This window comes from Callithrix jacchus, chromosome 7 (assembly GCF_049354715.1).
Source record: "Callithrix jacchus isolate 240 chromosome 7, calJac240_pri, whole genome shotgun sequence".
NCBI classification, from domain to species: Eukaryota; Metazoa; Chordata; class Mammalia; order Primates; family Cebidae; genus Callithrix; species Callithrix jacchus.
Genome location: NC_133508.1, coordinates 145,791,894 through 145,817,744, shown reverse-complemented (window position 1 = coordinate 145,817,744; position 25,851 = coordinate 145,791,894). Strand labels below are relative to the sequence as shown.

The 25,851-nt window shown below is 45.0% G+C and overlaps 1 protein-coding gene across 5 annotated transcripts; it reads right to left on the bottom strand.

Annotated features, from left to right (window-relative positions):
• Positions 1-565: 565 nt before the first annotated feature.
• LOC118143067 (NBPF family member NBPF4-like) lies at positions 566-25,851 on the bottom strand. Of its 5 annotated transcripts, none has more exons than XR_013520293.1 (10): positions 25,738-25,851; positions 20,829-21,026; positions 18,346-18,448; positions 16,882-17,096; positions 15,798-15,864; positions 15,059-15,231; positions 10,340-10,462; positions 8,034-8,231; positions 6,485-6,988; positions 3,246-3,374 (listed from the first exon to the last, which is right to left on the bottom strand). XR_013520293.1 is itself a non-coding variant. In XM_078332664.1 (9 exons), the coding sequence occupies exons 1-9, from the start codon at positions 25,157-25,159 to the stop codon at positions 3,313-3,315; spliced, it is 1,287 nt and encodes a 428-aa protein (XP_078188790.1). In that variant the 5' UTR covers positions 25,160-25,169; the 3' UTR covers positions 566-3,312. The 5 variants fall into 5 exon arrangements, 2 of the variants coding, with proteins under 2 accessions (XP_078188790.1, XP_078188789.1); XR_013520292.1 differs by lacking the exon at positions 25,738-25,851 and adding an exon at positions 25,012-25,169; XM_078332664.1 differs by lacking the exons at positions 6,485-6,988; positions 25,738-25,851 and adding an exon at positions 25,012-25,169 and having other exon boundaries at positions 566-3,374.

Here is a 25,851-nt window from a genome sequence, read left to right as displayed (position 1 = left end):
TCTGAGTTAGTTTCTGAATTCTGAGTTCTAACTTGATTGCGCTATGGTCTGAGAGACTGTTTGTTATGATTTCAGTTGTTTTGCATTTGCTGAGGAGTGCTTTACTTCCAGTTATGTGGTCAGTTTTAGAGTAAATGTGATGTGGTGCTGAGAAGAATGTATATTCTGTGGATTTAGGGTGGAGAGTTCTATCAGGTTTGCTTGTTCCAGGTCTGAGTCAAGTCCTAAATATTCTTGTTAATTTTCTGTCTGGTTGATCTAATATTGACAGTGGAGTGTTGAAGTCTCCCACTATTGTTGTGTGGGAGTCTAAGTCTCTTTGTAAGTCATTAAGAACTTGCCTTATGTATCTGGGTGCTCCTGTATTAGGTCCATATATATTTAGGATCATTAGCTCTTCTTGTTGTATCTATTTTTTTACCATTATGTAATGTCCTTCTTTGTCTCTTTTGATCTTTGTTGCTTTAAAATCTATTTTATCAGAGATGAGAATTGCAACTCCTACTTTTCTTTTTCTTTTCTTTTTTTTTTTGCTCTCCATTTGCTTGGTAAATCTTCCTTCATCTTTTTATTTTGAGCCTTTGCGTATCCTTGCCTGTGAGATGGGTTTCCTGGACACAGCACACTGATGGGTTTAGGTTTTTTATCCAATTTGCCAGTCTGTGTCTTTCGATTGGTGTGTTTAGCCCATTTACATTTAAGATTAATATTGTTATGTGTGAATTTGATACTGCCATTTTGATGCTAGCTGGCTGTTTTGCCCGTTAGTTGATGCAGATTCTTCATTTTGTTGATGCTCTTTAGCATTTGATATGTTTTTGGAATGGCTGGTACTGGTTGTTCCTTTCTATGTTTAGTGCCTCTTTCAGGAGCTCTTGTAAAGCAGGCCTGGTGGTGACAAAATCTCTGAGTACTTGCTTGTTTGCAAAGGATTTTATTTTTCCTTCAGTTATGAAGCTCAGTTTGGCTGGATATGAAATTCTGGGTTGAAAGTTCTTTTATTTAAGGATGTTGAATATTGGCCCCCACTCTCTTTTGGCTTGTAGGGTTTCTGCTGAGAGGTCTGCTGTGAGTCTGATGGGCTTCCTTTTGTGGGTGACCTGACCTTTCTCTCTGGCTGCCCTTAGCATTTTCTCCTTCACTTTAACCCTGGTGAATCTGACGATTGTGTGCCTTGAGGTTGCTCTTCTTGCGGAATATCTTTGTGGTGTTTTCTGTATTTCCTGGACTTGAATATTGGCCTGCCTTGCTAGGTTAGGGAAATTTTCCTGGATAATATCCTGAAGAGTAATTTTCAGCTTGGATTTATTCTTTTCATCACATTCAGGTACAACTATCAAACGTAGATTAGGTCTCTTCACATAGTCCCACATTTCTTGGAGACTTTGTTCATTCCTTTTTGTGCTTTTTTTCTCTGATCTTGCCTTCTCATTTTATTTCATTGAGTTGATCTTCGACTTCTGATATCCTTTCTTCTGCTTGGTCAATTCGGCTGTTGAAACTTGCGCATGCTTCACGAAGTTCTCGTGTTGTGTTTTTCAGCTCCTTCAATTCATTCGTATTCCTCTCTAAGTTGTCCATTCTTGTTATCATTTCCTCAAATATTTTTTCAAATGTTTTTTCAAGGTTCTTAGTTTCTTTGCATTGATTTAAAACATATTCTTTTAGCTAACGGAAGTTTCTGATTACCCACCTTCTGAAGTTTGATTCCATCATTTCATCACACTCATTCTCCATCCAGCTTTGTTCCCTTGCTGGTGAGGAGTTTTGGTCCTTTGTAGGAAGTGAGGTGTTCTGGTTTTGGGTGTTTTCCTCCTTTTTGCACTAATTTCTTCCCATGTTTGTGGATTTATCCACCTGTCGTCTGAGTGATTGCTGATTTTAAGATTGGGTCTCTGAGTGGACATCCAGATTGTTGATTATGAAGTATTTCTGTTTCATAGTTTACCTTCTAACAGTCTGGCCCCACTGCTGTAGGACTGCCGAGGTCCACTCCAGGCCCTGCTTGCCTGGGGAACTCCTGTAGCAGCTGCAGAACCGTGAGGGTTGCTTCCAGATTCTTCTTCTGCTATCTTTGTCCCTGAATGATGCCCGCCAAATGTCAGTCCGATCAGTCCTTTGTGAGGTGACTCTTTGGATATATGGGGGTCAGGGAGCTGCTTGAGGAGACTGTCTGTACTTTATAGGAGCTCAAGTGCTGAGCTATGAGCTTTGTTGTTTATTCAGGGCTGCTAGGCAAGATCATTTTAGTCTGCTGCAGCAGAACTCATAAAGCCCCTTTCTTTTTCCTTAGGTGCTCTGTCCCGGGGAGTTAGGGATCCATTTATGAATATCTGTTGCACTGTCCTCCCCAGCAAGGGGACAGTCTAATCACTGCTTGCCTGCAGTGGCTATGCTGAAGTGCCGTGGGCTCTGCCCTGTTGCCATGGGCTCTGCCCTATTGCTGTGGGCTCCGCCCTGCTGCTGTGTGTAATTTCCTATAGTCCTGTTTATATGGATATGCTTGCCTCTGTAATGGTGGACTCTCTCTTCCATTGTGGGTTGCCTCAGCAATGGGAGGCTGCATCAGCAATGGCAGTGTAGCTCTGTAGGGGTTGAGTGCCTCAGTAATAACAGATGCCCTTCCTGCTCCAAGCTGCACCATCCTGGGTTCTGCTGTGCTTGTCATGAAACTCTCAACCCGGAGAGTTTCCAATTGCTGTTTTGTTTGTTTTTGTGGGGGTGGGACCCGCCGAGCCTGATCACCTGGCTCCCTGCCTCAGAACCCTTTTTTTTTTTTAAGTTCAGCGGTTGACTCTCTCCCACGTGTTCCAGTCACCTGCTGCAAGGGCGCTGGGGTCCGTGTGATATCCTGTGCAGCGACCCACTGCGCCTGCTCAAATTACGTTGCTGCCTGGGAATCTCCTGGGCTGGCTTTCTGTTTAAGTCTCATTTAATCAGATGAATGTGCTAATCTACCTTCCAAAATCTCCAATTGCCAGTTTAACAGGGCAACCAAATAGGCATATTTTGTATGGAGTGTTGCTGTGCTGCGGCCTCGGCTCAAACAGCTGCGCCAGCCCAAACTACCGTGTGGCTCATGGGGCTCTTACACCTGGAAATCTTTTAGTCTGTGGACAATAAAGATCCATATGGAAATGGGGTGTCCACTCACCCTCTGCATATTGACTGGGAGCTGTAATCCTGAGTTGGTCCTAACAGCGCCATCTTCCTTAACAGGCCCTGTGGTCTAAAATTGAATCCTCAGTGAAGGATTTCTGCAGTGACTTGTGTTTGGACTTGTACTTGCTTTGCCATTTTAGTGTTTTTTCATCAAGTGGAAAAGCTTGAGACCCCCTTTTTTTCCTGACATCCTTTCTGACAGTATTTGGTGCCTGTAGGGGAGAGAGAAAAAATAATCAAATGAGCATTTTTGTCAGGTCCTCCTGAAGGCTGAGTCTGGAGGCACTGCTAAGTGATCATATCCCAGCAGCAGACAGACCTCCTGCTGGCAGCTTGAGCTGAGGGTGAGCATTGGACTGTGAAAGGAGAAGCACCATCCACAAGTGAGAAGAAACACCCCTGAATTCCCATGAACATCTTGTCAGCCTGGGGTGCAGGATATAGGGACCCCAGCTATGCCCAACAAGCAGCCAGGAACATCAGCCCATTTCCTCCTGATCCCCTCTGTCTGGAGCAGAGTGATGGCTTTTCCTCCCAGTGAGGATGCGCTCAGCATCAGTCATGCATGCTCAGACACAGAGGACTGCAGAAGGAGGACCCTCAGCAGAGAAACCCACCCCCTTACAACTCCATGTCCCAGTCTTCTGGGGAGGAGCAGAAACGCCCTGAGCAACACTCTAGATATAAAAAGCAGCAGGAACCTCAGATGACATCCACGTCCTCTTCCACCTTTTAAAACAGAATAGTAGTGATGCCACAGGGCTAAGATTGAACTAAGGCCACATGACTTGCTATTGACAACCCGGAACTAGAAGCAGGCACTGAGGCCCTTTCAATAGAGATTGGAGGAAGTGAGAGGAAAGGGTCCAATCTGGAGGTCTTGGCAGCCATGAGAGGCTGTTGGGTTACCCTGGCTAGGACAGGAATATGATTTTACAAAGAACTATGATGTCTGTGGTGTTTATTTGGTTGATTAAAAAATTAAAAAGAAAAAAAAAACAAACATAACTATAAGTATTCTTTCAAAGGGGACCAGGAAAGAAAGAAAATTTGAAAGAAAAAATACACTTGAAATGAAATTAGCAGAAAGTGGGGAGTGTAACTATGGACTTACTTATTTTCCCTAATGCCCAGAAGTTGATTCCATACCTGGTTACACGTTAAGGCATTTCTAGGAATATTTTCACTATCTAGATGAACAAAACTCTTAAGTACGAGGTGAAATAAATAGTTTTTGTTATACTACATTCTCTCCTCCCACTTTCTCTTTTCCCCAAGTACATTTTGGAAAAGGTTTCTTTCTTTCTGTTTTTTTTTTTTTTTTTTTTTTTTGAGACCAACTCTTGCTCTATCACCGGGCTGGAGTGCAGTGTCACAATCTTGGCTCACTGCAACCTCCACCTCCTGGATTCCAGCAATTCTTCCACCTCAGCCTCCCAAGTAGCTGGGGCCAGAGGTGTGTGCCACCAGGCCCAGCTAATTATTGTATTTTTAGTAGGGAAGGGGTTTCACCTTGTTTGCCAGGATGATCTCGATCTCTTGACCTCATGATCTGCCCACCTCAGCCTCCCAATGTGCTGGGATTACAGCTGTGAGCCACTGCACCAGGCTGACAGGTTTCTTTTTAATATTTAACATCATCTTTAAGAGGGGCATAAGGAAGCATTCACACGCAATCTCCTGCAGAATTTTAGTCTTGATGTGTTATTTGTTCTCTTCAGAAGCGTGAGACTAATAAGATCTCTTTGGGGGCTTTGAGGAAGAACAACAATAGACTGAGAGTAAAATGTTCACACTGCAGTGCTGAGCCAATAAGTGGGCTATAAAATCTGTGTGGTTAAACATAACCTGTAAGATTTACTGTAAACTGCCAAAGAAAATGCTAAATTCCACTACATGTAATATGGGAGGTATTATTTCCCTACATTAGGCGTCAAAGTAATGACTGTTCCTCACTTTGTCTTGTATTGAAAATTGAGCAAGTATACTTCAAGCAGAGGCTAAAGGTCTAATCTCTTAATTTTGTTGGTTTCCTGTCTGATTTTTTTTTCTGTTCTATATAAACAGTACTATTGAGAGGGGAATACAGATCCCATCAAATGCTGATGGATGCTCAGCCTTTTCTGTGGAGTAGCCACACATATGGAACACTTCCATGTTGGCAACCTGAGGTCATAGAAGACCATTTGTCTTCCTCATCTTCAGGCACATATCAGAATCACGTGGGAGCATTTTAAAACTACAGACACCCAAACCACACCCCAGATCATGTCAGTGAGAATCTCAAGATTTGAGTTCAAGGCATGCATTTTAACTGAAATCTCATTAAATGTTTACTACATGGCAGCTAGATTTAGAGATATAAAATGGAACAACACAATTTCTCATCATTTTCTTTTCTTTCCCCATTTATCTCATGATCGGCTTTGTTCCCTGTGGTTCCATGGATTTCAGTCTTCTCTCTGACAACTTCAGTGAAATCTCTCTTATCAATTGGGCTGAACCAAAGCAAAGACTGTCCTGTAGACAGATGCTTGTCTGTCATCTCGTGTAGCATAAAGCAGGTTCTGGAGTCACTTTTCTCAAAGTTAATTCAGAAAATGCTCTCTCATCTACCCTGGCCTCAAGATTCATCTGAGTTGCATTTTAGACCCTTTACAACATGTAGAAATGGAAATGAGAATAAAATGGAGAGAGGTTAGACTGATATATCTCATGATGTATGCAGATTTGAAGTCCTGTCTCCAGTCCGGAAGGGAACTCCCACTTGTGACCCAGATTCAAGTTTAGTTTTCTAAGTGGGGCTCTCTGTGCTCAGCTTTAACACTTCTCATTCAGAGGAACAAGAGACGAGTAAGGGTGGACTTAGCTGGGTTCCTCCAAAGCCAACTCAAGAGGAAAACCTATGTGTAAATGATGTATTAAAGCCATGCTCCCTGCAGAAAGCAACAATGGAGTTGGGGATACAGGGAGGAAAGGTAAATTTCTGAAGAGAGTGTGCAATTCCAGGCAAGGAACCCTGTGTTCCACAGCTTAAACTGTACTTTAATGCGGACAAGTAGGGCCGGCTCTCCCGTGGTCATGAGAGGGACCATCAAGACAGCATAAGAAGGAATAGAGCAGAGTTCAAAGAGCAATGAGGAGATGGGGACAGAAAGGGCCTGGCAGAATGGGAGCCCATGGGACACTGGACACCAGACAGAGGTTACAGCAACTGCTAGGGAGAACAAATGGAAGAGAAAAAGCAGTGGGGGAATGGGCTGTCACCATAGACAGAGATAAATAAGAAGTGAGTGCAGCTAAAAGCCATAGATGTGATTACCTCTGCACCCTGAGCATGAAGGCCAACAGATCCAGTTGCTGAACGTGAGTTTTCTTTTTATCTTTTTTTCTTGAGTCGGAGTCTCACTCTGTCACGCAGGCTGGAGGACAGTGGCATGATCTTGGCTCACTGCAACCTCTGCCTTCTGTGTTCTAAGTGATTCTTCTGTCTCAGCATCCCAGCTAGCTGGGACTACAGACGAGCGCCACAACGCCGGGATAATTTTTGCTTTTTCTAGTAGAGACAGGGTTTTACCATGTTGGCCAGGATGGTCTTTGTCCCTTGACCTCGTGATCTGCCCACCTCGGCCTCCCAAAGTGCTGGGATTACTGGCGTGAGCCACTGCACCCAGCGTGAATGGGAGTATTCTTTTAATGTTCTTTGGTTTTGAAACACTGGACGCATGAATGTTGCCAGTGACTTGACGCCCTTGGGTGGTGTCTGCTGAGCCTTCGAGTGCATCATCTTCCAGCTGCGGAGCATTCTTCATCCCAACGGATGGGGCTAAAACCACCCAAAAGACATGAAATCAGGAATGTGGCCTTGGACAAGAAAGTCCAAAGGGGGAGGAAAAGCCAACAGAGTGACATTAATATTTTCTTTTTTGTTATCAACAAAAAGTTATGACATTTCTCAGTAATGAAGGTCCTGGAGCCACTTTCCTCAAAGCGAACCGAGAAAGTTCTCTCTCATCTACCCTGGCCTCAAGATTCATCTGAGTTGCATTTTAGACCCTTTACAACATGTAGAAATGGAAATGAGAATAAAATGGAGAGAGGTTAGACTGATATATCTCATGATGTATGCAGATTTGAAGTCCTGTCCTCTGCATGTATTTTGAATGTCATAAATGTCATTTAGTTAATGTCAGCACAAATGAGTCCTTGAGGTGAGAATACTGAGTCCCTGGCAATTCCATCTACATTGTCACAAGGCTGCACATCTGGGGCTGAAGGCAAACCTGGCTCCAGTCTGGTAGGGAATTCCCACTTGTGACCAAGATTTAAGTTTTGTTTTCTAAGTGAAGCTCTCTGTGCTCAGCTTTAACACTTCTCATTCAGAGGAACAAGAGACGAGTAAGGGTGGACTTAGCTGGGTTCCTCCAAAGCCAACTCAAGGGAAAAACCTATGTGTAAATGATGTATTAAAGCCACACTCCCTGCAGAAAGAAACAATAAAGTTGGGGATACAGGGAGGAAAGATAATTTCTGAAGAGAGTGTGCAATTCCCAGCAAAGAACCTTGTGTTCCACAGCTTAACTGTGTACTTGGATGAGGACAAGGTGGCCTGGCTCTTCTGTGGCCACCAGAGGGACCCTCAAGACAGCAGAAGAAGGAATAGAGCAGGGTTCAGAGAGCAATGAGGAGATGAGGACAGAAAGAGCCTGGCAGGATGGAAGCCCATGGGACACTGGGGTTAGACCAGACAGAGGTTACAGCAGCCCCTGGGGAGAACAAATGGAAGAAAAAAAGCAGTGGGAGAATGAGCTGTCACCATAGACAGAGAGAAATAAGAAGTGAGTGCAGCTCAGAGCCATAAAGGTGATTACCTCTGCACCCGGAGCGTGAAGGCCAACGGATCCATTTGCTGAAAGGGAATTTTCTTTTGATGTTCTTGGGTTTTGGGACACTGGAGGCATCAATGTTGCCAGGCACTTGATGCCATTGGGTGTTTGATGAGCCTTCGAGTGGATCATCTTCCATCTGCAGAGGGTTCTTCATCACAATGGAGGGGGCTAAAACCAGCTCTGAAAATAAAACAACAGCCAATGGCATCCAGTGGCATTTATGATCTTACTGTGACTTTCTCTTCCACTGAAAGAACATCAAATCATGAATGGGGCCTTGGACAGGAAAGTCCAAAGGGGGGAAGGAAGCCAACAGAGTAACTTTAATATTTTTTTTGGTTGATTTTTTCTTACATTACTCAGTAATGACAAGTGTGCCAGGAGGCAAGGGCACTCTCGATTCACAAAAATATTAAAGAAACTAAAGATTAAGAAACACAAGTAGCTTCAGGGTAGATATGGCCAAAGCAAGGGAATCACACTGTATGTAGGCTGTGCTTTGGGGAGGGAAGAGATTATAAGAGTGAAAGTTAAATCAGAGCTGAGTCCAAACAGGACAGGGGGGTGGAAGGGCCTGGCAGGGTGGCAGCCCATGGGACACAGAGGTGAGACCAGACAAACATTACAGCAGCTGATGAGAAAAGAACCGGGAAAGACTAAACCTGAAGAATTTACGAAACAAGCATCATTATATGATCTATTGCACATATATATACACACTACGTAGCATACACACCAAATGTACATAATATACATAGCAAATGGTGTAAATGCATATATCTGTAGACATTAAATTAATGAAAAATAATATATAGAGATTTTGGAGATATTTAATGTAACAGTATAATTAATATTCTTTTCCACTGAAATTGAAAAATAATAGAAACATGAGAAGAATGAGAAAGAAAAGGTGTGCAAAGAAACAAATGAGCTGTTAAACATCAGAGAGAAATGACCAAGGAAACTATGAATGAGGCACCAGGCATTCACTCTTTGCTCTTACTGGGAGCCTGGTTCTGGCTTTGGACTCCAGGGAACGTGGGCAAGAGAGCATGCATCTGAGCCAGTGGGTTGGGTCTTGGCAGGGGGTGTAAGTGTCCATAGTGAAACAAAGGAGAATGTGGTGGGAAGAAATCAGTTTAAATTAGTTACACGGCACAGGTAAGGGACTGCACATCCCTGACACCCACTGAGCGCCATCCGGGTGTCCTCTCTACAGACCCAAGTGGTGCTCATTATCTCATGTGACCCTTCCGCCTCCTGAGGATGGGGTCCCCATATTCCTCAGCCAAGGGCCTTAGGATGAGAAATTGACTGGGACAAAGAGTAAGAATGTACAGGATACAGGGCACTAAGGAAATCTGAGCGGAAGTGAATCCCTGTGAGAAGGAAACTGAGGACATGGCCGAGGACATGAGTGGAGATGACCAACTAAATGGATTTTCATAAAAGAGACAGATGTGAACACTTTATATGTGAAAATTGCCCTTTGTTTTCAAAAATAGCAGAACAAGGAGAAAGAGGAGCTGGACATGTCATGACACTGACATGTTAGTCCAGGATTTACACTGTTCCTGAATGTGCCTCATAGGTTGTCACTAAAAGTACCTGACAGTGGAGAATTGGCTTCCTGGGGGATGGGGAAAGAGAGGAAGAAAACTGACAGAGGAGTATATGTGAGAAAGGAAAGGAAGAGGGGACTCTAGAGAACTGAGAGCTTCACAACTGCTCTACCTCAGAGAAGACAGAGTCTGTGAAGTCACTTTCTAAATGTAAACTTGGCAGAAAGACAAATAGATTAAATAACACATATTTATAGGTCTATTGAGTAATTGTTATTGAATCAGGCCCTTTGGAAATTATGATAATTAATACTCTCAGCGATGATTACCAGTAGATATTATATTTTAGGTAGCTCAGATGAGGAAACAGAGATTTGCATAGCAAAAAGACAAAATCCTTGGCCAGAGTGAACAACCAGAAGGAGGAAAACCCGGGACCTGAGAGCAGATTTTGTCCTAAGCCCCAGGCTCCTGCTCACCTTACTGGGTTGGAGTACTGTGCATTTAACTTGACCCTGAGGGAGCACAGAGAGGCTCCATTCTCTCCTCCAACCACAGCACCGTGAATACCAACACGTGGGCTAGACCTTCCTATCCCCTTTCCTTCCCTACCTTGGAAGAAACATTGGTTACCAGAATAAGCATTGACTCTAAAGCTGCAGGTGGTGGAGGAAAGGCCCCACCTGGCTGAGCCACTCCCAGAGTGGAACCCTTGATCCAGCTCACCTCGTGGACAACTCGGCACCAGGGTGCTTGGATCCAGTTGTGTCTGTGAAGCCTGCACCTTTGACAGGCGGTGGCTCAAGTCTTCACTCCAAGTCCCTTGGGGACAGGTGGCCTGGGTGGAAGCTGAAAGGAGAAGAAGCTTCAGTAGGAACAATCTCAGATTTCCCTTTGTTAAGCACCCCCAGAACACGCATCTCTGCTGTCCCTGTTTCTTGGTAAGCCACATAGTGGCCCAAGCCACACAGAGAGACATCATGTAAATGCAGGTGATGTCACCTTTCCTGTCTGTACCTGGGGACACTGTCATGGCAAGTGCCAGGCTAGAGTGTCCCTGAAGTGAAAAACCCCTCCTTCAGCCAAGGGAACTTTGGATTGGCTATAAAGGTCATGACGATTAGTCTGTCATTATTAATCTCTTTCCTCTGCCTACAGGGAACATTCTAGAGAGCCCTCAGAGCATAGGAGAGGAAGAACTGTTCTCCACAACACAGGTGTGTAAGAACAGGGCAAGCGCTAGTGCCAGGAGGCTTTGAGAGAAAACCATGAGAAAGACCAAACACTAAGTTAGGCTAACTTTTCGGGGTTCTGAGACATTTTGAATTTCTCATTGCCTGTAATGATTTAACCCCCTGCCCACACATCTTCATCCTAGTGTTGTATAATAATGGGTGTCAGCAGCCTTAGGCAATGTAGTGGAGGGACCAGTCCCTTTGCAGAAATTCAGGGATCATAAGAGCTATACATCTGCATGGGTGGTTCTGTAGGAAGGGAACACAGGGCACAGTCCTCACATTACCCACTCTCCAGTGGGGTTCGGGCATACATCCTAAACAAACTATTTCTATTTCCACAGGGAGAGGAATGCACATTCTCAGAGTGGACTAAGGAAAGACTTCCAATGACCTCATTCCTGTGCACTTCTGGCTCAGGACAGGGACAGGGTGCAGGGCCAGATCCATGTTGCTAGGGCTCCTTTCTCTCTTCCCCTCTCCTCATTCTCATTCACTACAAGAATTCCTAAATTTTCTTAAAACTGTGCTCCTTGTGTCTATTCTCTTTTGTCTTCCTGAGAGCACAGTGTATCAGAGTCTCATCAGTGATGCCTGGTTGTATACAGCCTCCCTCTCTGCTTTCTCTGACCTTGCCGTGTCCACTCTAGCAATTGTCTCAGCAGTTTTATCTCCCCAAAGTTCTGTTCTCACCATGTTCCCACTCTGCATCTGAACACTTTCTCTCCACTTCCCCCTGCGTGACTGTCCTTCTTATCCTGCCTCTGTGCTCCTTCTCACTTCTGCCCCACGATCCTAGCCAGCATCACCTTCCACCACGTGCTCAAACAGACTCTTCCTGAGGTCATGCTGGCCCCTCCGTGGTCCCACCCTGCACCAGGTGCCATCCAGCTCTGTGATTTCTGTTTAGAAGCCCTTCTCTAGACTGGGTTTCACCTCCCTAGTGGCTCAAAGCATTCCTTGTGTCTGTTCTCTTTCATCTTCCTGAGAGCACACTTTATTCATCATTGACCATCAGCCACTTAGGACACTCTCACATTTTAAGATAGCTCATATTGGGCAAATGAGAGAAACATCCTGAAACAACAAATCTGGCTGATGGAGACTGGGCAAACACAGCGCTCCTTTTCTGATTCTCTGCACTTGCTGTTTAGAATCAAGCTCTGGGAATGTCTTTAATTGTCACTACTTAATTTTCTCATCTCACTTTATCCCTCTATTCTAGACTACTGAGTCTTATTAAACTTGTACTTTGAATATTCTTTGCATTTTCAGAAGAAAAAAGAAAACGTTTTCTCAAACTTCTGAAGTACTGCAGTACTGTTAATGGGGCAGGTTGGGAGAAGCCATCAAGGAAAGATCCAGAGATAATTTAGGTTGTATTCTCCCTAAATCTACCAAGTCTTTCTCTGCAGGGAGAGCATGGGCAGAGCCGAACCATGCTGACACCACTGCTGGGGTCAGAGCTGTGCACTGTGCACACTATTCACACATTATTGTTGAGAAGCCACACACAGGAAGCATCCTTGTGTAATCTGAAGGACGCGTTCATTCATCTTGGCCCATCTGCATGGATGAATGTGCCCTCTCCTGCCCCATGTTCCAGATGGCAGGGCCGGCCAAATCACAGGCATCTCACTTCTAAGACTCGTTTCAGAGCATTTCCCTTCCTTCTTGTACAAGACCCATCCAGGCTGGGGTGTTCAAGAGATGCAGCTCTACAGTTTTATAGAAACCTAAACATGGCCAAGTTGAGAGTTGAAACCCTTGGGATGGGGAGGTGGGGAGAAACTAGGATCATTTACTCCCTGAGTGCTTTTCCAAAGGAGAGCCTGCTGGAGCTGTAGGTCCTCCTGGAAAGACTGGAGGAGCCACTGATTCTGCTGACAGACAGAGTGTACAGAGGTAATCCTTGAGAAATCTGTGCCAGGGACTACAGGACTTCTTTATCCTAGACCAGCAACTTATTCTGTTTCAGCCTGACTTTATTGGAAAATAATTTCTACAAAGAAAAAAGGGTGAGCACCCATCATGCCTCAGTCCCTGGGAGATGAAATCAGGCAGACAAAAAGACCATGCTCTCACCATGACTAGTCGTGCCATCCTGGGCAAGTGAAAGAAACTTTCTGAGTCTCAGCATCCTCAGCTCTAACATGGAGATGCCACTGCCCCCTTGGGAGCATTTCTTCAGCTCTGAATGTTTATAGCAGGACAGAGCTTGTTTGGCAAGGGGCAGGGCATATGCATATGAAAGGTCAAAGAGTATTTTATTTGTTTAATGAATCACTGTGATCACAGAAAATTATTTGCTTTTTCAAACTCAGGGAGAAATGCAAAACCGGAAAAGGTATGGTCCTGCTAGGAAAGGCACTCACTGACTGAAACAGAATAGAGACGAACATTTTTGTTGCTAGTTTCTCTCTCTCCTCTCTCTCTCTCTCAGTGTGTGTGTGTGTGTGAATGTGTGTGTGTGCATGTGTGTGTGTGCGTGACACAGGTCTCACCTTGTTGCTCAGGCTGGAGTGCAGTGGTGCGATAATGACACACTGCAGCCTCAATTTCCCAGGCTCAGGTGATTCTTCCACCACAGCTTCCCATAAAGTTGGAAGTACAGGTGTGTGTCATCATGCCTTGCTAATTTTTCATCAAGACATGTTTTTGTAGTGTTGCCCACACTGGTCTCAAACTCCTCAGCTCAAGCAATCTACCCTCCTCAGCCTCCCAAAGTGCTGGAATTACAGGCATGAGCCACCGCACCTGGCACTGTTGCTAATTTTATTACAACGTAATCAGATATACTGGGGTACATCACAGAGTTACCTGCTCTTACTAGAAAATAGGTTGATGCTTGAAACTCCCAACAATGCACATGAAACTCCCAGAATGGAAGTTAAAAAAAATACAATGAGCAAGAAGAAATGAAAATCGGAATTTTTCTCTACATAGCCTGTGAAGCTGCTACACCAAAGGGCACTTGGTCAGCGGAAGGGTTTTCTGGACATCATGAGGATAGAAACCACTTCGCTTTGCTCATCAGTTACGCCAGTACCCCGTGAGGGACACTCATTCTCAATGGTTTTCATGAGAATATAGCACTGAGACCAAATCACGATTCAAACAACAAGCCCACACATGGAAAAAGCCACTGGAGCTCTGCAGAGAATGCAAGCCTGGGCCTGCATAAAGGAAGGGACACTAGACTGCGTCAGTGGAGGGAGGTCACCTCCCAGCAGGTAGAGTCGCAGTCCCCAACCTTTTAGGCACCAGCATCCGGTTTCATGGAAGACAATTTTTCTGGGTCCAGGGTAAGGGGGAAGCTTTCCGGATGATTCATGCACATTACATTTTTTGTGCACTGTTTTTCTATGATTATTACATTATAATATCTAATGAAATAATTATACAACTCACCAAATCAGTGCAAGCCCTAAGCTTGTTTTCCTGAAACTAGATGGTCCCACGTGGGGGTGACAGTCACTGGGAGACAGTGACAGATCATCACACATTAAATTCTCATGAGGGGTGCAGAACCTAGATCGCTCACATGTGCAATTCACAATAGGGTTCGAGTCCTGTGAGAATTGAATGCCACTGCTGATCTGGCAGGAGGTGAAATTCAGGCGGTCATGCTCTCCCACCACTGACCTCCTGCTGTGTGGCCCAGTTCCTAACAGGTCATGGCCCCACAACTGTCCATGGCCCCTGAGCTGGAGATCTCTAGAGTAGAGAATCCATATCAGACACAGGAATTCTACAATGGGCTCTGAAATAATGGTGCAAAACCGCCTGGATGTGTGGATGGCCAGAGAAGAGATAAGGGATGCAGTTAGCAACATCATTTGAGAAAAGACAGATGCCTTATCTTACAGAAGAAGGCTTTTATGCAAATATATCCAGATGGGCTACTGTGGCCAAAAACTTGCTATGAGTCCTGACCTCTTTCCTGTTTTCATGCCCACAGCCTGTTCTTGTGAGAAGAAACCAGGTGACCGAGGAGTCACTTGGGACAGGAAAAGAGGAAGGTCCTCCCACTGGATGTCTGTGATTAAAAATGGAGCCAAGAGTCAGATTCAAAACTGAGGCAGGCTCAGTTTACGGGGCCTGCCTGCATTGATGATCTGACTCAGTGACACAAGTTGCAGAAACATAACATACAGAGGCTGCCTGGGAGGACCATGGGGTTTTGGGACCTTCAGGCTGGAGTACTCACAGGCTACATCCAGTACAGGGCACGTGAGCTGATTCTCCAGTGAGGACGAGGCACTGCTATAAGGCTGGTGGTAATCAGACAGGTCACCCTGAACTGGAAGAGCCCAGTAAAGGTCATCCAGGGAGTCTTCTGGGGCTTCCTGCTCTTTTGCCTCCAATAGCTCCTGGCCCAGCCTGGGGTGAAGAAGACAGAAGATAAACACTGGACAGGACTCATATGACTGCACCCAGATGGTTCTATAGGGAGGACCACAGGAGAGGCCAGAGGAAGCCAAGTACAGTCCTCTCAGAGAGACACAACCATCCTTCCCTGTGTGGAGCAGGAGACAGAGTGGCAGGTGCTCAGTGCACTGGGCAGACAATGAGCTGGGGAGGAAAAGCTGGAGGGATCCCTGTGGGAGACTGCCAGGACACAGTGAATTCAGCACTTTTACACACATTTTGTTGAAATTATCATCAGAGGCCAAATGAATGCAGGTTCTTGCATCTTCACAGAAAGAGTTCCTGTGTCCTCAACCTCGCTTGTTCTCAAAACTGTAAGCATGATATGAATTGTTTTCATTCACTTTCCTGCTAGCAAATACTTGCAAACATGGAAATGCCAAAGAGGCAGACAACAGGTGAGATCGGAAATCCCTGAGTTTCGTCTGTTCACCTGACCTTTTGCCTAACTTACGTTCTTTCTGAGACCTTTTCCAGATTTCACCACCCATTACCCACTCCTGATTATTCAGTGTTACCTGGGGGCAGCTGATTTCTCTGCTTTCTCGCCCTCCTCATCTGTTTGATCTTGATGTTTATCATTTTCTGGAATTACAGAAGCATCTATTCAGATATTTCCCACTTTACCCACTGAAATCACAGTCAGCCCTATGTGTACCGAGACATGAACATGCATCTATGGGTCTGCATTGTGCTGAGCACTGTCATGTTTTATTTTTAACCTGACAGGTTTTCCTGATCCATGAGGCAACATGTTTCTGATCTGGAGGGTCACCATCAAGATGTGGCCAAATAGTGAAAAGACATCTTGCTCCCCATATTACTGCAGGCTTGCCCAGCCTCTCGCCAAGCTTCAGCAGTTGTCTCCCCAGTCCTGCCTCACTTCTGATACCCAGGCACAGGCTCTGTGTCCTGTTACAGCTTACATTAAAACCTGTATCTTTCTCTTACGACAGGACAAACTAAGTTGTCCCACTATACTCCACAAATCTAGGACTTCGTGGGCCCTCCAAGAGGCTTCTGCTGTCTTATCCAGGAACACACTCTCCATGTGGAGTGTGTGGAGATAGCTTCCTACCACCAAATGCCCCCACATCAAGTGCCTTCTCCAACACCACACAGCAAGGGGTTTTATCTCGTTGTAAAATATACTCGTAAGTGTGCCCACCTTCGAATGCAAGAGACAATTTGTCTGCTTTTACAGATTTAGAGACAGGAACTCAGGAAGGATGATTTAATCAGTTACCCACAGTTGCTAAAGACACTGCTGAAGATAGAGCCTGGAACCCTCATTCTTAGTCCAGGGCTCTTTTGACTCTAACAAGCTGCCTCTTGTCACAGCCTTTCCTGTCCTTTAAAACTGGAAAGATGCTGCCTCCTGCCACAAAGAGCACATTTCAGCAAGAAATGAGGAGACATTTGCCATACTGTGACCTCCGACCCCATGGGTTTTCCATCTCAGTTTCTGTCCAGGAAGTCCTGGTCATGTCATGGCTATGAAATTTAGTGAAAAGAAATAAAATTGTCACTGTGGAGGTGTGGTGGTCTGGGGACTTTCATAAGCCTGGGGCTGTGTGTCATCAGGGCCGGTGCCCACCTAACCTGGGCTGAGCCTGCAGACACATTGCTCAGCCAGCCTGGGCCCCTTAGCCAGCTGCTCTCGGAGGTTCTGACGCTCAGAGTTGTCAGGGTCATCAGGAGGGAGGTGGACCTCAAAATGCTGATCCACTGAGCAGGAGGCATCTCTCACTTTCCGTAACTCATACTTTAACTGTGCCACCTGCTCTGTCTGACGGTAATCCAGGGCTTTATATTTCCTATAATGAGACAGCAGAGAGGTTTAATAATGTAAAGGGATGAGTGACCAGTGCAACGGAGGTTTAGGTGAAAATGTCCTCAAGGAGCCCCCCAAGCAGAACATCACAACATGTTTTAGGAAATGCCTGTGGTCCAGAGGAATGTGTGTTTGTGTGTGTGTGTGTGTCTATAGCGTATATACATTTATATCTATATATTTTGAGATGACAAAGATTAAACCACAAGGGATTGAACCCCAGGAATTTCCAACTGGTTTTCACAGGAGGCATAAGGTAGTGGTCCCAGAAAGCAAATGGGGAGGTTCCATTTAAGAGGGAATAGACAATCCTCCTCTCTCTGCAACAGAGCATGGCTGCCATATTATGTATATACAATATAATAATAAATAAATATGCATTTATTTTTTAAAGCAGGGCATGGTAGCTCATACCGGTGATCTGAGCACTTTGAGATTCTGAGGTGGGCAGAACCTGAGATCAGGTGTTTAAACCCAGCCTGGCCAACATGGTGAAACCCTGTCTCTACCAAAAATACAAAAATTAGCCAGGCATGGTGGTGCACACCTGTAGTCCCAGCTACTCGGGAGGCCGAGACAGGAGAATTGCTTGAACCTTGGAGGCTTCCTCTGTATCAGAGAGAGCTCCTGTGAGATCCTGTATGATGTTCCATTCATTTTTGTCTTCTGTAAACAAAAGTCAGTCTTCCCAAATCGGTTTCAAAAGGATGTCCTTTCAGCTTCTCACTTTAGCCGTGGACATTTCTATGTGAAAACTCCCATAGTGCATCGAGCAGTGACTGGAAACAGAGCCATGCACAGAAGTGTGGCCTGGTGCAGATGGGGTGAATTGTAAAGATGAAAGAAGAAAAAAATGACAGGTAAAGAAGGCAGTATGGATTGAATGAATGAGTTGCAGTGGTCAGCCAGGAGGTGACTTTAAGAGTACATGGGATAGAGTGTACTAAACGCTGCTGGGTGGTTCACTATTTTTTAATTAATTTTGGATATGCAAATTTTCACTCAACATTTCATTGTTATAAAAAGTGTAAACAAAGCTCAAGGAAACAACTGCAGCCAGTAACGTGCTAAGATGACTGTTCTGTTTTATGAGTGCTGCTGTGAAATGTGCCTGCCATGTAAATGTCTGTCCTGGTCCTGGCCCAGCTTAGCTGCTGGTTCTCTCAGCTGAAGTGCTGCACTTCAGAGATCCACACCTTTGCCCCCCACCTGTCCCCACAGCGTCTGCTCACCTGAGCTCCTCAATTAATTTCAATTCTTCATATATGGTTTCTTCTCCTATTCGGTATATCTCTTTGTCCAGAGACCGGATGGTTAGGTGGTATTCATCACAGTCTGAGAAAAGAAAGTCATGCCAGCCTCAGTGGAAGGCTGGACAGGCTGTTGTGGTCACTGCCTACATGGAAGGTGGCAGCATTTATCCCAAGGACAAAGGCATCTCCACTATCAGGCTCCAGTGAGGGATTTCCTCATTTTTAGTTATAAGCCTTCTGACTCACTGGCATCTGATACTCTCCAACTTAGAGATGGGGAAAAAGAAACTCAGTGGCACATCAAGTAACACCTGGAATGAGACAGAGTCAGAATTCACAGCACCCAAGGTCTGACTCTTAGTTTTGGGCCACGTTCCCAAGCCTTGCAGCCTCTCCTGTAAAACACTCTATGGGGGCATGAAGTACTGATATTCTGGACAGTAGGAAATGCCCTTAGGACTGTGGGACTCATGGATTCCCTGGAACCGGGAATTTCAAGCACAAATTTGTTAAAAATTTGAAAAATCATATCTGAATATAATTGCATAAAATATGAGGCATTGGACCCTGAAATCATGAAAGAAATGTGGCCAAATACTAATAAATTTTGAATTAAGTTAGAAATAGTAGAATAAAGAAATAATAGTGTTTACTCTGTGCCAAGTATTGTTCTAGGAGATTTAAAAGAAACAGGTCATGTAATTCATTGCAGCAATTTACAGAGGTAGGTATTATCATAGGACCCAAAGAACAGATGAGGAAACTGAGGCACTGAAAAGCTCGGCTACTTAGATGGAGCCCAGGATTCCGGGACAGGATTCCTACTCTACACGCTACACTGTGACCTCCACAATGTCTAATGGGCCGTCGTTCTTCCTCTTTAGAATAAAAGCCTGTGACCCAGGATGCAGAACAATCCTCTCACAAGGGTACTTCCTGCTCTTGATGCCCTCACGTATAGATGCCACACTCACCATTGGGAGCAGAGGCTAAAGGTCTAATCTCTTGATTTTGTTGGTTTCCTGTCTGATTTTTTTTCTCTGCTATATGAACCGTACTATTGAGAGGGGAATACAGATAACATCAAATGCTGATGAATGCTCAGCCTTTTCTTCGGAGTAGCCACACATATAAAACACTTCCATGTTGGCAACCTGAGGTCACAGAAGACCAGTTGTCTTCCTCATCTTCAGCCACATATCAGAATCACATGGGAGCATTTTGAAACTACAGACACCCAAACCACACCCCAGATGATGTCAGTGAGAATCTCAAGGTGTGAGTTCAAGGCATGCATCTAAACTGAAATCTCACCAGCTGTTTACTACATGGCAGTAGGATTTAAAGATACAAAATGGAACAACCCAATTACCAATCATTTTCTTTCCTTTCCCTGTTTATCTCATGATTGGCTTTGCTTCCTGTGGTTTCATGGATTTCAGTCTTCTCTCTGACAACTTCAGTGAAATCTCTCTCTTATCAATTGGGCTGAACCAAAGCAAAGATTGTCCTGTAGACAGATGCTTGTCTGTCATCTTGTGCAGCATAAAGCAGGTCCTGGAGTCACTTTTCTCAAAGTTAATTCAGAAAATGCTCTCTCATATACCCTGGCCTCAAGATTCATCTGAGTTGCATTATAGACCCTTAACCGGACATGTAGAAATGGAAATGAGAATAAAATGGAGAGAGGTTAGAATGATATATCTCATGATGTATGCAGATTTGAAGTCCTGTCCTCTGCATGTACTTTTGCATGTCATAAATGTCATTCAGTTAATGTCAGCACAAATGAGTCCATTAGGTGAGAATACTGAGTCCCTGGCAATTCCATCTACATTGTCACAAGTCTGCACATCTGGGGCTGAAGGCAAACCTGGCCGCAGTCCAGTAGAGAACTCCCACTTGTGACCCAGATTCAAGTTCAGTTTTCTACGTGGGGCTCTCTGTGCTCAGCTTTAACACTTCTCATTCAGAGGAACAAGAGATGAGTAAGGGTGAACTTAGCTGGGTTCCTCCAAAGCCAACTTAAGAGAAAAATCCATGTGTAAATGATGTATTAAAGCCATGCTCCCTGCAGAAAGCAACAATAAAGTTGGGGATAATGGGAGGAAAGGTAAATTTCTGAAGAGAGTGGGCAATTCCAGGCAAGGAACCTGTGTTCTGCAGCTTAAACTGTGTACTTTAATGAGGACAATGAGGCCCGGCATTCCCGTGGTCATGAGAGAGACCGTCAAGCCAGCAGAAGAAGGAATAGAGCAGAGTTCAGAGAGCAATGAGGAGATGAGGCCAGAAAGGGCCTGGCAGCATGGGAGCCCATGGGACACTGGGGTAAGACCAGACAGAGGTTACAGCTGCCCCTGGGGAGAACAAATGGAAAAGAAAAAGCAGTGGGAGAATGGGCTGTCACCATAGACAGAGAGAAATAAGAAGTGAGTGCAGCTCAGAGCCATAGAAGTGATTACCTCTGCACCCGGAGCGTGAAGTCCAGCAGAACCATTTGCTGAAAGGGAGCTTTCGTTTGATCTTCTTGGGTTTTGCAACACTGGAGGCATCAATGTTCCCAGGCACTTGATGCCACTGAGTGGTTGATGAGCCTTCGAGTGGATCATCTTCCATCTGCGGAGGGTTCTTCATCGCAATGGAGGGGGCTAAAACCAGCTCTGAAAATAAAACACAGCCAATGGCATCCACGATCTTACTGTGATTTCCTCTTCCACCCAAAGGACATCAAATCACGAATGGGGCCTTGGACAAGAAAGTCCAAAGGGGGAGGGGAACCCAACAGAGTAACTTTAATATATGTTTTTGTTGATCTTTCTTACATTACTCAGTACTGACAAGTGTGCCAGGAGGCAAGGGCACTCCTGATTTACAAAAATATTCAGGAAACTAAAGATTAAGAAACACAAATAGCTTCAGGGTAGATATGGCCAAAGCAAGGGAATCACACTGTATGTAGGCTGTGCTTTGGGGAGGGAAGAGATTATAAGAGTGAAAGTTAAATCAGAGCTGAATCCAAACAGGACAGCGGGGTGGAAGGGCCTGGCAGGGTGGCAGCTCATGGGACACAGAGGTGAGACCAGACAGATCTTACAGCAGCTGATGGGAAAAGAACCAGGGAAGACTAAACCTGAAGAATTTACAAAACGTACATCATTATATGATCTATTGCACATATATATACACACTACGTAGCATATACACCAAATGTACATAATATACATAGCAAATGGTGTAAATGCATATATCTGTAGAAATTAATCTAATGAAAAAATAATATATAGAGATTTGAGAGATATTTAATGTAACAATATAATTAGTATTCTCTTCTATTGAAATTTAAAAAATAATAGAAACATGAGAAGAATGAGAAAGAAAAGGTGTGCAAAGAAACAAATGAGCTGTTAGACAGCAGGGAGAAATGACCAAGGAAACCGTGAATGAGGCACAAGGCATTCACTCTTTGCTCTTACTGGGAGCCTTGTTCTGGCTCTGGACTCCAGGGAATGTGGGCAAAACAGCATACGTCTGAGCCAGTGAGTTCGGGCTTGGCTGGGGGTGTAAGAATCCATAGTGAAACACAGGAGAATGTGGTAGGAAAAGATCAGTTTAAGTTAGTTACATGGCACATGTAAGGGACGGCACATTCCTGACACCCGCTGAGCACCTTTCAGGTATCCTTTCCACAGATCCAAATGGGGCTCATTATCTCATGTGACCCTCCCTCCTCCTGAGGACAGGGGTCTCTGTATTCCTCAGCTGAGGGCTCCAGGAGGAGATATTGCCTGGTACAAAGCATGAGAATGAACAGGATCCAGGGCATTAAGGAAATCTGAGTGGAAGTGGATCCCTGTGAGAAGGAAACTGAGGACATGGCCGAGGGCATGAGTGGAGATGACCAACTAAATGGGTTTTCATAAGAGACAGATGTGAACACTTTCCGTGTGAAAATTGCCCTTTGTTTTCAAATCAAGCCCTTCTCTGCAGGGAAAGCTTGGGCAGAGCAGATACACACTGACACCATTGCTGGGGTCAGGGCTGTGCACTGTGCACACTATTCACACATTATTGTCGAGAAGCCACACACAGGAAGCATTCTTGTGTAATCTGAAGGGCGCATTCATTCATCTTGGCCCATCTGCATGGATGAATGTGCTTTCTCCTGGCCCATGTTCCTGATGGCAGGGTTGGTCACATCACAGGCATCTCAGTTCTGAGACATGTTTCAGAGCAGTGTCTCTTTCTTTTTGTAGGAGACCCATTCTGGCTGGTGTGTTCCTGAGATGCAGCTCCACAGCTTTACAGGGACCTAAACATGGCCAAGTTGAGAGTTGAAACCCTGGGGATGGGGAGGTGGGGAGAGACTAGGATCATTTATTCCCTGAGTGCTTTTCCAAGGGAGAGCCTGCTGGAGCTGTAGGTCCCCCTGGAGGGACTGAAGGAGCCACTGATTCTGCTGACTGACAGAGTGCACACAGGTAATCCTTCTTGAGAAATCTGTGCCAGGGACTACAAGACTTCTTTACCCTAGACCAGCAACTTATTCTGTTTCAGCTTGACTTTATTGGAAAATAATTTCTACAAAGGAAAGAGGATGTGCACGCATCGTGGCTTAGTCCCTGACAGAACCCCCACAGAGAAATGACAGAGACTGGGCCATGAAGTCAGGCAGACAAAAGGACCATGCTCTCACCATGACTAGTCGGGCCATCCTGGGCAAGTGAAGGAAACTTTTATAGCCTCAGCATCCTCAGGTCTAACATGGAGATGCCACTGCCCCCTTGGGAGCATTCCTTCAGCTCTGAATGTTTATAGCAGGGTAGAGCTTGTTTGGCAAGGGGCAGGGCATATGCATATGCAAGATCAAAGAGTATTTTGTTTGTTTAATGAATCACTGTCATCACAGAAAACTATTTGCTTTCTCAAACTCAGGGAGAAATGCAAAAGAGGAAAGGGATGGTCCAGGTAGGAAAGGCATTCACTGACTGAAACAGAATAGAGACCAACATTTTCATTGCTAGTTTCTTTCTTTGTGTGAGTGTGTGTGTGTGGATGTGTTTGTGTCTGTGTTTGTGTGTGTGTGAGTGTCAGTGTATGTGTGTGACACAGGTCTCACCTTGTTGCTCAGGCTGGAGTGCAGTGGTACAATGATGACACACTGCAGCCTCAATTTCCCAGGCTCAGGTGATTCTTCCACCACAGCCTCCCATAAAGCTGGAAGTACAGGTGTGTGTCACCATGTCTTGCTAATTTTTCATAGGGACATGTTTTTGTAGTGTTGCCCACACTGGTCTCAAACTCCTCAGCTCAAGCAATCTACCTGCCTCAGCCTCCCAAAGTGCTGGAATTACAGGCATGAGCCACCGCACCTGGCACTCTTGCTAATTTTATTACAACATTATCAGATATCCTAAGGTACATCACAGAGTTACCTGCTCCTACTAGAAAATAGACTGATGGTTGAAACTCCCACCAATCCACATGAAACTCCCAGGATGGAAGTTTAAAAAAATACAATGAGCAAGAAGAAATGAAAATCGGAATTTTTCTCTACATAGCCTGTGAAGCTCCTACACCAAAGGGCACTTGCTCAGAGGAAGGGTTTTCTGGACATCATGAGGATAGAAACCACTCTGCTTTGCTCATCAGTTAGGCCAGTACCCCGTGAGGGACACTCATTCTCAATGGTTTTCATGAAAATATAGGACTGAGACCAAATCACGATTCAAACAACAAGCCCACACATGGAAAAAGCCACTGGAGCTCTGCAGAGCATGCAAGCCTGGGCCTGAGTAAAGGAAGGGACGCTGGACTGCGTCAGTGGAGGGAGGTCACCTCCCAGCAGGTAGAGTCGCAGTCCCCAACCTTTTGGGCACCAGCATCCGGTTTCATGGAAGACAATTTTTCTGCGTCCAGGGTAGAGGGGATGATTTTCGAATGATTCAATCACATTACATATTTTGTGTACTTTATTTCTATGATATTTCCATTACTCCACACACTACACTGTGACCTCCACAATGTCTAATGTGCTGTCTTAATTCCTCTTTAGAATAAGAGTCTGTGCCCCAGGAAGCAGGACTTCCCTCTCACCAGGGTACTTCCTGCTCTTGATGCCCTCACGTATAGATGCCACACTTACCGTTAGGAGCAGTATCCTCTTTAAGCTCTTTAGAGCAGGTACTCTGTACTGTCACCACGTTTCCCCCAGGGTCCCCAGAACAGAGATTTGCCTACTGGGTCTCAAAGAAGCTAAAACTGAATGGCAGTTTTTTGGTCCCAGAAATTTACCAACAGACTACAAGTTATTTGTCTGCAGGATCTTACAGGGCACAGAGAGGATTCTCTTAAATGTGATATAGCCTCTTGCTGAGGAAAGTAAGTGCCTCTGTATCTGTGTGAGAGTCAGTAAGTAGCATTTCAACTCTAGCCCCACCTCACACCGGACTGCTAACGTGGAAGGGTTGCTAAACACATCGTGCCTCCATTTTCCATCCTTAACACAATGAAGTTAAAATACCCATTTCTATTTTCCTAGAACTAAAGAAAGGATGAAATTAATTTAGATGAAGGGACCATTCAGTATCTCAGAGAGAAGCAGGTGCTTAGTCATCACTTTTGTGATGATGAATCTATAGAACTTACTGTATCTCTTCAGTTGCTTGGCCAGAGAGTAGACAGTAGCTTGACTTACAAGAAATTTCTCTTTGAGGTCTTGGAACTGCTGTTGGCTCTGTGCCAGCTGGGAGCACTGTAAGGCCATTTGACTTGCTGGGAGCTCAGACACGCCCATCCCTCTCCCTGCCTGAAAATTACGTCACCGGAATACGCCCATTATCTAGTTCCGCCTTGGAAATCCCCTCTGAACTCAGCACTAAGCTCTGCACTCGGCACCTAGCCTGCTCACCAGAAATCCTGCCCGCCTACCAATAGCAGCTTGCTACGTCCATGTCCTGTTTGTCCACAGGCAATCAGAACGCCTTCCCTCCCTGTAAAGCCTCATGCCTAAGAGAGGTCGGGCATAACTTCTCTGGCCTCTTTCCCAGGACCACAGAACCTCACCCAAGAGCCGAATAAATTGGCGTCTAATTGTTCTCATGCAGGCTTCAGTTTCCTCATTTTAAACTCGGCAATAAACCTCACAAGAGAATAACCCTTACAACACAATTCCTGGTTGATTTATAGGATGTTCATTTCTGCTCTCTCCCTGGATAAATGTCCAGCAGATACCACATGCTGACGTTGGTGGCAGAAGAGGTATAACAGGGACGAGGGAGAAGAAACCAAAACACATGATGGGTCAAAAACAAGTGAAATCAAATAGGGTTAGTCAGCACTGAGGGATGACAACAGCTGGAATGGTTGACTTACGGTTCAGAAGAACTCCACCAATACCACAGAGTACTTAATCGCCAAAACAAAGTTTAGAATACCAGACCTCAGAGCCGAAGGCACTGCCTGTAGCTCAGACTCTACAAGAGTGAG

What these genes read in the sequence shown, in the direction of transcription:
- LOC118143067 (XM_078332663.1), bottom strand. Translation starts at nt 25,159, where the DNA reads ATGGGCGTGTCTGAGCTCCCAGCAAGTCAAATGGCCTTACAGTGCTCC. An exon ending in CAAGCAACTGAAGAGATACA is followed by an intron (nt 21,027 to 25,011) that starts GTAAGTTCTATA and finishes TTTTATTTTCAG; the next exon opens with AGCTGGTTTTAGCCCCCTCC. An exon ending in TTCACGCTCCGGGTGCAGAG is followed by an intron (nt 18,449 to 20,828) that starts GTAATCACTTCT and finishes TTCTTTTCTCAG; the next exon opens with ACTGTGATGAATACCACCTA.